General features: G+C 51.4%; 1 protein-coding gene across 6 annotated transcripts in view; it reads left to right on the plus strand.

Moving 5' to 3' along the window:
* Positions 1 to 13634, plus strand: part of NOS1 (nitric oxide synthase 1) — a 56716-nt gene extending 43082 nt beyond the window's left edge. For 2 of the 6 annotated variants that reach the window (XM_032447850.1, XM_032447849.1), the window contains exons 20-29: positions 464 to 542; positions 1011 to 1204; positions 1813 to 1982; positions 2223 to 2433; positions 3075 to 3162; positions 3432 to 3553; positions 3873 to 4021; positions 4333 to 4527; positions 4975 to 5093; positions 5187 to 5413. In XM_032447850.1, the coding sequence (XP_032303741.1) occupies positions 464 to 542; positions 1011 to 1204; positions 1813 to 1982; positions 2223 to 2433; positions 3075 to 3162; positions 3432 to 3553; positions 3873 to 4021; positions 4333 to 4527; positions 4975 to 5093; positions 5187 to 5262 (1403 nt within the window). In that variant the 3' untranslated portion in view covers positions 5263 to 5413. Of the gene's footprint in view, positions 1 to 463; positions 543 to 1010; positions 1205 to 1812; positions 1983 to 2222; positions 2434 to 3074; positions 3163 to 3431; positions 3554 to 3872; positions 4022 to 4332; positions 4528 to 4974; positions 5094 to 5186; positions 5414 to 5979 lie in introns of those variants that run through there. The other 4 variants (XM_015878395.2, XM_032447852.1, XM_032447851.1 and 1 more) reach the window with 4 other exon arrangements.
* The last annotated feature ends 980 nt before the right edge of the window (positions 13635 to 14614 follow it).

Consider the following 14614-nt stretch of genomic DNA (forward strand, 5'->3'; position numbering starts at 1 on the left):
GCTCTGTCCAGCTGAAACCAGGACACCATCGCACACTCAAGGATGAATTTGTGATGACCTCAGGCCCCTCTGTTTGTTCCCTGCCTGTTTCCGCAACAGAGATGTTGAGCTCTGAGTTTTTCTCCCTCCTCCTGACCCCTTTTTGTGAAGCACAGAGCTGGAAAGCTGGGAACTTTCCAAGCTGGCCTTGTCCAAATGCCGTTCATCCGAGCATTGCGGTGCAATGGCAGGGCCAGCCCACCGACACCTGGCCCCTCAGCATGGCTCCTGCAGCTGATGCACTGCCGCACTGCCCTGGCACTTCCCAATTACCAGGTGGCACTGGTAGCCAGGTCCTGTCCCCACACCTTGTGCAGGTGGAGGCTGAGCCCTCCCTGGTCCTTTGCAGAAGGGACATGTGATGTGTTCCCCCAAGGCTCCCGATGCTCTGCTGTGTCTCTTCATGGGCTCTTCTCCTCCGCAGGGTTGTACAGCATCCACAAAAAGCGTGTCTATGCAGCCCGGCTGATCACACGCCAAAACCTGCAGAGCCCTAAGTCCAGGTAGGAAACACGAGCATCCCAGGATTGCTGGAACCAAATGTGCTTGCAGGGCATCCAAGCACCTGTACATGTGGTGCTGCATGCATCCCTGACACCAAATGTCCTATGTTTGTGCAAATCATAGCCATATGAGCCTGGGAAAGGGTATGTTATGCTTTCCTCTGTGGTGAAATCTTGACCACTGTGTTGTCTCCTACCTGAGAATGGAACAGACTGACCAGAACTGTGGGTACTCCAGGTCTTGGATGGGGCCCTGGGCAGACTGAGCTGGTGGGGACAACCATCCCAGGGCAGGGTTTGGGGTTGGATGATCTTTAGTGTCCCATCCAACCCAGTCGTTCTATGATTTTGTGAAGGCAAGTTGCTGTGCTTCTGGGGTGCCCAGCACCACATCTGTCGAGAATGTCACTCAGCAGCTCCCTGTTGGTCTCCCCCAAACACATCCTGCTTTGTTTCCTTTCTCTGCAGTCGCTCGACCATTTTCCTGCGTCTCCACACCAATGGCCACCAGGAGCTGCAGTACCTGCCTGGGGACCACTTAGGTGTCTTTCCAGGGAACCACGAGGAACTGGTCAATGCCCTGATCGACAGGCTTGAGGATGCTCCTCCGGCCAACCAGCTGGTGAAGGTGGAGCTCCTGGAGGAGAGAAGCACAGCTCTAGGTAAGCACATCCCTAGTCCCTATGTGGAGGTGGACTCCCCCTTACTCATCCCCTACGTTGGTCCTTGTAGCTCCTCGGGGAGGAATTTTCCCATCTCATTGCATTTTTCTGGATTGGGAACACCTTCCATCTTCTGCTGCCCAGAGCCATTTCTTCTTCTTTCTTTATGGTGCAAAGAAAGGGTTTGAAGGCTGAGCAGGGGCTATAGAGAAGAGGTTTGCTTGTTCTCCAAACCAATTAAAGGAGCTAATATTCTTATAGAGGAAGCAGTGTCTGGGACTGGAGAGATGAGCCAATGCATCTTGATGGGCCATTCCAATACTCCAGGAATGAGCCCAGTGTCCTACTGCCATCCATGGTGTAAGAGGAGGTGGAAAATAGCATGCACTGAGAGTGACCAAAGCTGAAGGTGCTGGAGTATCAGATTCCGTATTTGTACTCATGGCACAGCATCTCACTTGTAGCATGAAGATATCTCTGACACTGCTTTCTGGCTCTTCATCACTCACTGTCTCAGAGCTGAGCAGGGAGGAATGAAAGCAAGGATTTATCCCCCCTGGCTTCTCCACTCAGCTGACCTGTGGTTGTGCTGGATTCCCTCCTGGCAGGTGTCATCAGTAACTGGACAGATGAGAACCGCATCCCACCATGCACCATCTTCCAGGCTTTTAAATACTATCTGGACATCACCACCCCTCCCACCCCACTGCTGCTGCAGCAGTTTGCTTTGTTGGCCACCAGTGACAAGGAGAAGAAACGTCTGCAGGCTCTTAGCAAGGTAAAAACTCAAATCCCAGTCACAGGGGCTCGCAGAGGTTGTTTCACTTCTGGAGCAGACTTCCTTCACTTTTACACGTGACAGTCCCAACATTAATTAATTATTGACATGCCAGGTACATGTCTTCCTCTTCAGCATCACCGTGTTTAGCAGCTTAATCTTTCAGCATCAGATAAAATAACTTTCTGGGCACACAGAGGCCGATGCTGCAGCCCTCCCTCCCTCTCTCCCTGGCTGCAGGGCTTGCAGGAGTACGAGGAGTGGAAGTGGTCCAAGAACCCCACCGTGGTGGAAGTGCTGGAGGAGTTCCCCTCAGTGCAGATGCCCTCCACACTGCTGCTCACACAGCTGCCTCTGCTGCAGCCCCGCTACTATTCCATCAGCTCCTCCCCGGAGATGTACCCTGGAGAGGTCCATCTCACTGTGGCTGTGGTCTCCTACCGCACTAGAGGTACAATGCTCAGGCAGGGGGCAGACAAGGTGGGCCTGGAGTGGGGAATAGGGGAAAAACAGTAGCACATAGGTAAATCTGTAAGGGTTTTGGCTGAGAGATGTTATGTAGAAGCCTTTCTACCTGCTGCAGCGGTGAGATGCCTTCAGCCCATGATACTGCTATCCCACGGCATGGAGTAGGGCCATCCACCTAAGAGCAGCCTGCCAGACTTGGCCCAGGTACCAGCAGCAGACCAGCTGCAGTGGCTTCTGTGCTTTAAATGGGACCATTCCATTGCTCATACCCAACTAACAGCCAGATTTCAGTACCAGTGGAAGCACTGATGCCTCTGAGCAGCCCTGGTTGTGGTGTTCATGGGTAGAGTCCCACAGAACATGGGAGAATATGCTGGCCATTCACTTTGGGCTGCCAAAGACAAAACTGAGGGCTTCCCAGGTATCATGAAAGTCCAGTTGTCCCAGGTCTGGCTCCTGGGGAAGACTGGGATCCAAGTGCCAACCCCCTCCCGAACTCACGGGGATGGATCAGAGATGCTGACAGGCAATGGGAGGAGATGTAGTAGGGAGAGTTTCAGAAAGGAAAGAGACTTCCGTACTGGCTGGTGTGCCAAGTGCAGCCCTTCTTCTCTTTCCTCCTAGATGGAGAAGGCCCCATCCATCACGGAGTCTGTTCCTCCTGGCTGAATAGGATCCAAAGTGATGAGGTTGTGCCCTGCTTTGTGAGAGGGTAAGTGGCCCAGGCAGGGGGTGAAGGATGGGTCAAGACCCTTGCAGAAGGAACTCTTTCCCCTTGGTCTTTCTTTGCAAAGCACCAAGGGAGCAGAGAAAGCAAGGCTGGCTTTGTGAGCATGTGGGTCCCTCTTGGGTGCTCTCTTCTGCACTAAAATGTCACTTTTGAGGATTTCAATCCCTGCTTCTCTGGTCAGTGTCTCAGCTAGCAGAGGCAAGGCAGGAAGCATCATGCCTGGCTTTAACTGATAACTTCAACACATGCAGGGCTCCCGGGTTCCACCTGCCCCAGGACCCCCAGGTGCCCTGCATCCTCATCGGCCCTGGCACCGGCATTGCCCCATTCCGGAGCTTCTGGCAGCAGCGGCTCTTTGAAATCCAGCACAAAGGTGGGCTGACTCTTCTTCCTCCTGCTCCTCACCCCAAACAGCACTCGTAATCCTGGTCTGGTTGGGGCCCTGAGCTGGCCCAGACCTCCTTGAAGGGAATGCAGACATGGAATGCAGCCTCCCCACCAATCTCCTATAAAACTCAAAGTTTTTATGGTTCTATGTAATGTAGTGTTGAGTTGGTTGGTTGTTATTTTAAGGATGTTTTGGCCCTGGTGGGCTCCTCACGTGGGCTGCTGGGGTGGCTGGCAGTGATGCAGTTTGCAGAATGGAATGCTGGTGGTCTTCAGGCTGACGGCTTCCCCCCATCTCTCCCCAGGCCTGAAGCCCTGTCCTATGGTTCTGGTGTTTGGGTGCCGGCAGTCCAGGATTGATCACATCTACAAAGAGGAGACGCTGTTTGCCAAAACCCAAGGTGTCTTCAGAGAGCTGTACACAGCCTATTCTCGGGAACCGGACAAACCAAAGGTGCTGCTGGGTGCTGGGTGCGTGGGGTGGGGATCCTCAGCACAACACCATGTCCTCCCCAGTGCAACCCCATGGCAAGGGCAGCAGGACGGTGTCAGCTGGCAGAGTGATCCAGAACCAGCAGAAAAAAGTGCCAAATGAAGCCTTGCTGCTCACCCATCTCCTTTCTACCTCTTTTAGGGCTGCAGCAAGGCACAGGTTTGCTCTCCACAAGAGGCACTGGAGGCAGCTGGGGCTCCCAGTGCTGCCCAGAGCATGCAGGTGAAGGGGGCTGGAGAAGCTGAAATTAACTCTGCTCCTCCCTCCTGCAGAAATACGTGCAGGACGTGTTACAGGAGCAGCTGGCCCAAATGGTGTACAAAGCACTGAAGGAGCAGGGAGGCCACATCTACGTCTGCGGGGATGTCACCATGGCCGGGGACGTCCTCAAGACCGTTCAGCGCATCATGAGGCAGCAGGGCCAGCTGTCGGTGGAGGAGGCAGGCGCTTTCATCAGCAAGCTGCGGGTGAGTGGTGTCCGTGCCCTGCACAAGATCCTGCCCTGGGCACTGCACCTGGTGCCTTGCCCTGCAAAGGGGCAGCACTGAGGTGGGGAGTGATGGCTCCTCCCCACTTGCTCCTCTGGGCACCTTTGTTGGGCCCATTTGTCGTGCTGAATGCCCACTGTCCCTCTGTCACTGCAGCAAAATGAAGATGGAGGCTGTGGGTCCCCTGCTTGTTTCTCCCACATCAGAGCTTCCCAATGCATTATGACCTTGGGAAGGTTGTGTCACCACCATTTCTCTCTGTCCACCTTGCCCTCCCTGCCCCTTCAGCTCCTGCCACTGGCCCCATGACACTTGGTGCTTACCGGGCACCTGCCCACAGCCCCACAGCCTTCTGTGTCACAGGAGCACCAACCATTTGTAAACTCTTCTCTTTCTCCCCTGTTCCTCTCCCATCCTCACTCTCAGGATGACAGCCGGTACCACGAGGATATTTTTGGAGTCACCCTGCGCACGTACGAAGTGACTAACCGCCTTAGATCCGAGTCTATTGCATTCATCGAGGAGAGCAAAAAAGATACGGATGAGTGAGTTGACACGTTTATTTTAACCCCTGCTCTGGTCCCCAACTGTGTGGGCTGTGGGATGGGAAAGGAGCTTTAACTTCTGTACATCTTTAGACCTAAAGAGTGGCTGGAAAAAGACATTTCACTTCTGCTTGTGTCGCAGAGACTGCTGCATGGCTGTCTGAGATAGCAGAGAGGGTGCAGGCAGCTGGTACTCATCTTGGGGGGTACCCATATTAGAGCTCCCTAGGCCGCTGCACATGCAATTGGGAAAGATCTGGAGGCTTTCCTGTCTCTCTACTCTGGAGAAAACAAGCAAAAGAAGTAAAAATCTGTGCCATGAGGTATTTGTGCTCTGTCACATCCTGGTTAGCTCTGTGCTGAGGGACTCTTCCCTTGGTGAGCAGGATTATTTAGGATGAGGGACGGGCATGGATCTCACTCCTCATCCTGACTTTCATTCTGGTGTGCGGTCCTGGCTTCCCAACCTTTGTGGTGCCTGGGAGAAATTTTGCTCCAATGCAGTGCACACACCAGGGTCTGCTCTGTGTAAGGAGAGCCTCCACTTCCCCTCTGCAGGGAGGGTTAATGAGTGCCCACCTCACCCAGCTGCCAGAGCTCTCTGCATGTCTGCAGCAGTAAGCAGTCCTCTGGAGGGACCTATGGGAAGATCACTGCCTTTTCCCAGCTGTACTGTCAGATGCCCCGTGGGGAGATATACAGGAGAACACAGTACTCTGATTTCCAAAGAGACCCCTGAGGATCCCATCGTGCCCTCCTGGAAGCAGAGGACAAAGCTGGCATGGCTTTGCTCTACACCAGCTCTACTCATCTGGCATTAGGGCCACATTACAAAGCAGGGTGCTCAGCTGCTCCCTCTGAGCCCTTTCTGCCCTTTCCCTTGCAGGGTTTTCTGCTCGTAACTGGACCCTTCGTCCCAAGGGATGCCCAACCAGTCCCAGCACCTGCTGCCCGCTCCCGCCGAGGGCACTGGGTTTTGTATTTCACGGACACGGTGGCTCCTTTTCCTGGGAACTGCCCATGGAAAGCACTCTGTTTCTTGTCCTGTTGTTGTGTCATGATGATGATGATGATGATTTTTATTGCCTTTTCTTCCTCTTTCTCTCGCTCTCTCTCTTGTCCTGTGGTGGTTTCTTTTCGTCCCCTTTCCCTTCCCCTGATTTCCCCACTGAAGTACGATGGCTTTATAATTCGCAGTGGCTCTTAACAAAACTTCCCGTTTCTCCATCCTCACATGAGGGCATTTTGCAGCTGCATGAAATCACCATTTTTGTGACCATTTGCGTTTTAGTGTTTTGGGGGCAAGCAGAGTGGCAGGGGCTGGGTGCTGGCTGGCTCTTGCTGCTTTATGGGAGCTGGGGGCCGTTCCCTCAGCCCCAAGCTTGGGGCTTGGCTGAATCCCGGCATTTACTTTGTTTCCTTTTGGACTTGTTCAAGCCTGGGCATGAGCCCATGGCTGGGGGCAGTAAATGTGCCATGTCCTCGTGCCTGTGAACTTTGCTCATCCCCACCCAGCCTGGGTGCAAACGCGTCTGTGTCGAGCCAGAAGGCAGGATGTCTGCAGTTCACGTGTCGTTGTTTTCCCTAAATGCACTCTGCGCTGTTTGCCTCCTTCTCTGCTCCCCTTTCCCCCTAGGTCTCTCCTTTTGCTCAGTCCCCACTTCTGCTGGCATGAAAGTCCTCCTGCTGAAGAAGCAAGCACTGAACACAGGCTGATGTCTGTGCTAGGGAGAAACTTGTGGCAATGAGCGCTGCTTTGCCAGGCTGTCCTCCAAAAGGCTTTGCAGGAGATGTGCAATCTGCAGCTGTGATGCTGGGGGCAGAGATTCAGCTGCATCCTTGAGCTTTGCACACTGTGAATGCTTAAACCCTCTCCCAGGTGAGACTGGAAAGCCAACAGGAGGGAAGAGAAGCAGCTCCAACCCCAGGTGCAGGAGCACCTCCATGTGGGAAGGCAGAACTTGGAGGGCTACAAAGACTCCCACCACCTGGTCCCTGCAGAAGCTGTGCTGACAGAGGGTTCCTGAAGGCACAGAGAGCACCAGTTCCATCTCAGTGCAGTAACTGTGAGCAGTTCTGGGACAGCAGATCCCCAACCCCCACTCATGGCTTCAGGAGCAGCAAGCGCCAGCATGGAGTGACCTGCCTGCCAAATAAATACATGCAGCATCTCGGTGGCAAGCCTGTCCCCTCTTGCAGGCTGTGTGCCACCTGCCAGCAGCATGAGCTGTCTCTGCCGGGATGTCTCGTTGACCTGGAGGTGAGATGGGCTGCAGGATTGCTGCGTGACTCTGGGTTCTGCCATGCTCACACCTCACCCTGGCTGCAAAACTGCAGCCCCACAAATGAGCTGTTGGCACTGTCACAGGAAGGTATAGGTCCCTTTAGCAGAGGAGAGCTGTCAGAGAGGTAAAGCAAGCACGACCTTGTGCGTCCTTCTTCCCTCAAACCCCGCCTCACCCCAAGGAGGGTTTGTCCTCCTTCAGCTCTGGGCTCTGGGTGGCTGTGGCCCTTGCTGGAGGCAGGGACATGGGGCTGGTGTTGGAGCTGATCCTGTCTTCATGCTGCTGCACTGTGAACTGAAGCTTGTATGGAACAAAGCACCTGCACTGCTGACAGCAGAGGGCTTGTTCAGGAGTTGTAACGTAAAGCTTTGCTTTCAGAGGGCTAGGATTTGCTGCCCTAAGACCAAATGGGAACAAAAAGAGCTGCATGAGGTTTGTTGCTTTCTCAGCCTGTGGTGCGAGGCACTCTGGCTCCCCTGGCAGTGCAGGTACCATTTGCTCAGCCTGCTGCCCTTTCCTGCTGCTTGGCTGACTATAGATGGGACCTCAACCCCCTGGGTGCTTGAAGCAGCTCCAGCTCAAGAACCAGGTGGAAACGGCACCAGAGACCCAGGTCTGTTTTGCTGGTCCCAACAGTGCACTTAGCAGGGCATGAAAAGCGAAGGAATGCTGCCACGGTGTGGCCAGAGCCAAGTTTGTTAAGATGGCAGGTGCAAGGCTGGGTTTATGGCACTGCCTGGGGACTTAGGGATGTGGAGGTGAATGCTGGACAGGATGGGATGAAGTGCAGCCCCTGGTCCTCCTTTAGGCCTCTGTGCCCCAGACCTAGGGCAGGTAGTGGGGTGGGACAGCTTGGTCCCTTTTTTGCTGGGATGTGTAAATTCAGACAAGGCATCCTGATGATGGGAGCCAAACCCCTGGCTCTAGACCTGTGTATATACAGCAAACTTGGCTCTAAACCCACATCCCATGGCTGCAGAAACAGAGCTAAAGAACAAATTCACATCAGATCCCTGTCTTGATTCTGATTCTGGCTCTAGACTTCGTGCTCTGCTCCTAATTTTAGTAGAACTGGCGACACAATCTGAAAAAGAGGGTGTGCCCAAAGATATGCCCTCATCTTCGTCCTCCTTCCAGCTCAACCTGTGTTGCTGGCAATTAGTTTTTTCCAGTCCTGCCTTCTGCCTGTATTGCTTTAACATCTCCCATCTGGAAGTCCTATTGCTGATGCAGTCTGTGGCTGAGATGAATTGGCTTGCTCTTCCTGCACCCCAGAGCCTGCTGTCTCCATCTCCCGCTCCAACAGAGATACCAGTGAAAGCACTGGGAAGCACAAAGGAGGGAACAGGGCGTGAGCCTTGCCTGCAGTGGGACTTCTGATGGGGCAGACAGCTTTGGCTGTCTGAAGCTCAGTGGTTGGGTGAGTCCTTCATAATCCTTCCGAAGAGAAATGCTGCTTGAAGGGCAGCCTGCCTGCCTGGCTCTGCCACAAAGGTCCACAGAGCTGCACATCCTGCAGGACTCCAAGCTGCCTCTCCACTCCCTCTGCCTCAGCAGGACCATTTGCTCCTCACAAGCCAAACTACTGGGAATTTTGATTCATTGCATTTTGTCGAGTCAATCTCAGATGTCTTAACTCCCCCTTCATCTCTCTAACCTGCAAAGGCTTCGCACTCCCCTTCGAGTTTAATTTTCTCCCACAGCGCAGGGGGAAATAAACCTGTGGATCTGCTTTATAATTCATTCCACAAATGTGGCTCTTCCACCAGTTGTCTAGACTCTGCTCATCTTAGTGTGACACGTCTGACGCGTGGGTGTAGCCACAGCATCTCCATCATGCACAAACAGCAGGGAGTGCTGCACACCAGTGCCCTGAGCTGCCCAAGGTATCACACCAGGATGGACCGTGTCTTTTGGGCATTCAGGTCACAGATGTCACTGCTGGTTGCTTGCTGCCCTGCCCCACGCAGCTCCTGCAGCAAGGGGACACAGGACCCAACGGGCTCTTGGCCCAACCCAGTGCCCCAGTCCCTGTCCTGGAGGATGCCCACCACCTCTGCCTGCTTTGCAGCAGTTCAGTTCAGCTCCTTTTTGTTCCCCGGAGATTAAACACAATTAGGGTCTTCTCTAAATGGGAACCTGGATTTTCAAGATGCTACCAAGTGAGGGTTTGGGTTTGCTTTTTTTGGTTTCTTTTTTCGCTTTTTTTTTTTTTTTTTTTTTAAAATCTGCAGAGATTTTAATTTGTAAGTTTCTCAGATATCCACAGAAAGTTACGTGCCAACTTGAAAATTCATGGGAAATGGTTCTGTGTTTTCCCAACCTGCTGTGTCCATTAGCAGAGGAAAATAAGTTGTTCGTTCAGCACAAGGTACCTGCTGCCTGTGTTGTTGATGACTTCAAAGGTTTCATCTCCCCAGAAGGACTGCTTAGGAGTTTGCTGTTCTTCTTTCTACTGCTATCTATGAGAGACAGCGGGAAAATAATGAGACTTCTCTCATCAGGATCAGACTTGCAAAGACAACACACTCCACAATCATCTCTGGGCAGACCTAAGCTCATTGTGCTGGAGGAACCAAGGCAGTTACATCCATACTGGCCACAGAAACAAAGTTTAAGGCTGGGCAGCCATGCTCCCTGCCCCTGTCCTGTGCCTACACTCGCCAGTGACAAGCAGGGGACTGCATCCACACTCAGATGTGTCTGTGCATGTCTGGGAAAATTGCAGTTGTGTCCTGAGCAAATATGATTGCTCCTGTGCAGAAAAGGAGCTGTGAAGAGACATCAGCCCATGAAGCTGTGTCCAGACTAAATGGGATTGCTATGCTGGTCCTCTTGCTGTTAGCATGCAATGCCTCTCACCTGTCCTAGGCTCCCAGCACCACCTCCCCCTGCAGATCCTTCTGGTCTCCTCCCCAGCCCTGTCTGCCTGCCCAAAAGGCACAGCTGGATGAGGGCATGTCCTGGGGTGCCAACAGGCTTGAAGTGCCTTGTGCTAGGAAGAGGTGCTGAGGGTGCCCTCCTGTTCCTGCTCTCTTTAGAGTTGCTCAAAGCACACAGAGTCTGGAGGCTGAGAGGAACAGATGAATTCATTTCACAAGTGAAAACATTGGTGGGTAAATTCCTCACGGGACCACTGAGAGCAAGCTATAAGCTCTGCAGTGCTCTGCAGTTTGCTTTTGGTGGGGCTTCATAGCGGTATGCAGACAGGGCAGAGTTAGAGTGTGGGTGCAAACTGGATACCATCTTCTGCGCACACTGCTGATTGGTGAGCACCTACCATGGTTTGGAGGCCATGTTCTCATTATGCTGTTTAGAGGAGGCTGTGTTTCTGCTGAAGCCTTGTGGACCTGCACTAAGCCTGAGCCCAAGCTGCTGCCTCCTGCCATACGACTGAAGCCATTACAGATCTTTGATTTATACCTATGGGGAGGCTGCAGAGAGTTCCCAATATTTTTGGAAGGAAATTTTATGCTCAAAACTAAATTTTGTTCCTGCCTTCCCCGGGGACCAGTTCTCAGCTTCAGAATTGCTCTGATAACTTTGCAATTGCTTTGATAGTTCCAGAGGGGAGTGCAGTCTCTTTACAGAACAGATGGAGACACACTTACAGGACCATTCAACATTGCTGTAGCTCTGTCTTTGTTAGAACAATTTCCTCTGCTATAACGGGAGGAGCAAAATCTGGACAGCACCGAACACTTGGCAAATTGAATTCCCAAACTCAGACAAAGTTGGTCTTGCATCTGAGTCCTTCCAGGTACGAGATGCCTTCCACAACCACTGGCCTCTGTGGCATTGGGGACATTCAGCAGCTTGCAGGATAAAGCTTTCACAGCAGCAGTGGCAGCAGTAGCATGATGGCAGTATTTCTGTGCATGTCAATCTGCACTTGCACCTGCCTGCAATGCATGACTGTAGTATTCCATTTGAAATCTACCCTCAACGGGGAGATCTGAGCTCTGGCTTCTTCCATATGGTTGTGTGTATTTAATAGGAATTCAAGGGAGCTGGAGAAAGCTAATGAGATTGCTGCTTTAAAGCACTTGGTTCCAGAAGTAAAATAGATCTTATGAAGGTAGAAATTGGCTTGTCTTGAGCATGGCTATAAGGGCAACTCATGAAATATTTAAGCTCTGTAACGCAAACTTACCTGTATCCTGCTGTGAGAGGAATAAAGCAGACCAGAAAGTCTTGGCTTCCACCCCTACAGATGTTTCCAGTGAAGGCTGTGATGGAAGTTTGAGCCATCAAAATCACTGGGGGAAAAAAGAACACAACAACCAAACAGGTTGTGAGCTCATAGCTGAGCAGCCACAGCTTGTTTACCAGGAGAGTGCCTCACTGTGAGAGCTACTGCTTTCCTACCTACTCATTCATGTGCCTACCTGGCTAGATTTCAGGGAGGAAGGAGGGAGGAAACACATAAAAAGTGAGATGAGCCTTGCCTTCAGCACCCCCTATTTAATAGGTGCCTGCAGGCCAAGGCTTTGCAGCTGCTGTTCATTGCAATGGAAGGGCAAGATGATGGGGGCTACTCTGGGACCTGCAACTACTACCTTAGAGTAGTTCTGGGGCTGAGGAGAGCAGCACAGAGCTGGGCTGCAGGTACTGTGCACAGCCTGACTGCAGAGCTGGCACACAGTTCCATAGGGCTAGTGCATAAATCTGCTAGTGAATAATGAAGGACAAAAGAGCTTTTCTTCTAGAGGCATTTTTAATACTTAAAAAAATGGAAAAGGCTAAATACTGCAAAAGCCAATCAAAAAGACCATGTGACCTGAGAGTTCTTTTTGTTGCTTTGGATGAAACCGAGTATTTTGCCCCACAATAATTGCTAATGGAGATTTTATCATTTTCCACAGGCGATAAAGCTGCCTTAATACACATTCAAATTCAACAAGAGGCATTAGTGCTACCTGCTTTCAAATGTGGTTTTTGTTTTTCTGTTTGTGTGATCATGGTATGAAACCATGTCTTAATAGAATACGTTTTCCAGTACTCACCAGGATGTCTGGAAATAGAAGATGTTTCAGCATCTCCCCATGCTCAGCATTGAAGTGATGGCTTTGACGCCAATGAAATTCAGTGCAAAATGTCTGCTTTGCTGGAATTCTGCAAAATAGGTGTATATCCAAGATACCTACGGTTAAATGTGCCCTGCTGCCTTGAGATGCCTTCAAAAACCCTGGGATCTATCTGATAAAAAGAGCTTGAGAATAGGTTCCCTTCGTCTGTAGCAACATCCCATGTTCTACACTGCACACAACTCCCCAGGCAGCAGACGAGTAGAGTGAGATGACTTTCAGCTGGGACTCATTGCTTTTTAGATTGCACGCAGTTAGAAACATGAGCGCTGCCATCCACCCAGGGAATTTGATATTCAGTGCCAATTAATTTTTGTAATAGGAACAGGGATTTCTTCTCCTGATTCCCTTAAGCACCTCTGGAAAGCGTTAAGCCTCAAGGATTGATTTATTGTTTTTTTTTTTGTTTTGGTTTGGTTTGTTTTTTTGGTGGCTTTTGTTTGTTTGTTTGTTTGTTTGTTTTGGTTTTTTTTTGTTTTTTTGTTTTTTTTGTTCTAGTGGCCTTGTTGCTAAAGAGCAGTGGTTCCAAGCTGAGAATGGACACCACTCTGTGCAGGGCAGTAGCTTTGGTGCAGGCGACTCCTGACATTTCCATTACAGAGGTTTAACTAAACTCTTCAGCTGTGGATGAATTCTGCTCTGTGCTGGTTGGGACCCCAATTTCTCTCCCCTTCCACATCCTCCCGCTCCTCCCTCCCTCCCCTCATGTCACCGTGCCTTCATCTGGTCAATAAAACAATGCCACGATTTCAGACCGGTGCATTGATTTTCATCTCACTTGGCATCCCATCAGACACTGGAGAGGGGTGGTTTATCTCATAGCTTCTCGTGTGATTCTAAGGTAGGTTTCTTCTGAGGAGCAAAGGGGTGGGGGCTGCGGGAGCAAGGGCGAAGCAGTGTTGTGTTTGATCATACCAGTGCTTTAAGTGGTCAGAAACATGGTTTTCCCCCTACCTCTGAGCTCTCAATGCTGCTAAAATCTCTGCCGTTCGTACAATGTACTCCAGCCCCATCTCTTGGACTGACTCTGGCTCTGTTTGCAAGATATCCACATTGTTCTAAAGCATGCACCTTTCTGTATAGTCCCAATCTTACGATTTTACGGAATACTTATGCCTGTTTGCATTACAGTCAAAATAATAATAATAAAAGAGAACTAAAATACAGCAGACCTCATTCTTCTCTTGTCTGTGGGCTTGAAGGTCCCTCCTGGCACACTGGCCTTGCTGTGTTTCACCACTTTTGCTACTGTCAGTGAAATCTACTAACCTGACAGAGACGAGGGGCTTCACAGCACTCCCATCAGCCACACCACAGCCATGGGGGGCATCATCACCTCATGCATTACCACAGCCATGGGGAGCATCACCTCAGGTATTACCACAGCCATGGGGACATCATCACCTCAGGTATTACCACAGCTATGGGGAGCATCACCTCAGGTATTACCAACAGGCCATGGGCAGCATCACCTCCAGGTATTACCACAGCTATGGGAAGCATCACCTCAGGTATTTACCACAAGCTATGGGGAGCCATCAACCTCAGGATTAACCACAGCCAAGGGGAAGCATCACTCAGGTATTACCACCAGCTATGGGGAGCATCACCGTCAGGTATTACCACAGCTATGGGAGCACACGCTCAGGTATTACCCACAAGCCATGGGGGCATCACCTCAGGTATTACACAGCATTAGGGCACGCGTCAAGGTTATTACCACGCCGAACAAGGGAAAGCATCACCTCAGGGGTATAATACCGGACAGCCGAATGGTGCGAGCAAATCAACCCTCACCCGGTATCTAACCACAGCCATGGGGACATCAATCACCTAGGTAAATTACCACAGCCATGGGACAATTCATTCAACCTCAGGTATACCGACAGCTAAGTGATGCATCACCTCAGTGATGTGACCACAAGCCATGGGCAGCATCACCCTCAGTATTAACCACAGCGTATGGGGAGCATCTACCTCTAGCACTATTGTACCACGATCGCCTTAATGGCATGGTGTCACCTCATGCATTACCACAGCCGTGGGCAGTGTTACCTCAGCACCGCCACAGCCATAGGGAGCATCACCTCAGGTATTACCACAGCCATGGGGAGCATCACCTCAGGTATTACCACAGCCATGGGGAGCA

Source organism: Coturnix japonica, chromosome 15 (assembly GCF_001577835.2).
Source record: "Coturnix japonica isolate 7356 chromosome 15, Coturnix japonica 2.1, whole genome shotgun sequence".
Taxonomy (NCBI): domain Eukaryota; kingdom Metazoa; phylum Chordata; class Aves; order Galliformes; family Phasianidae; genus Coturnix; species Coturnix japonica.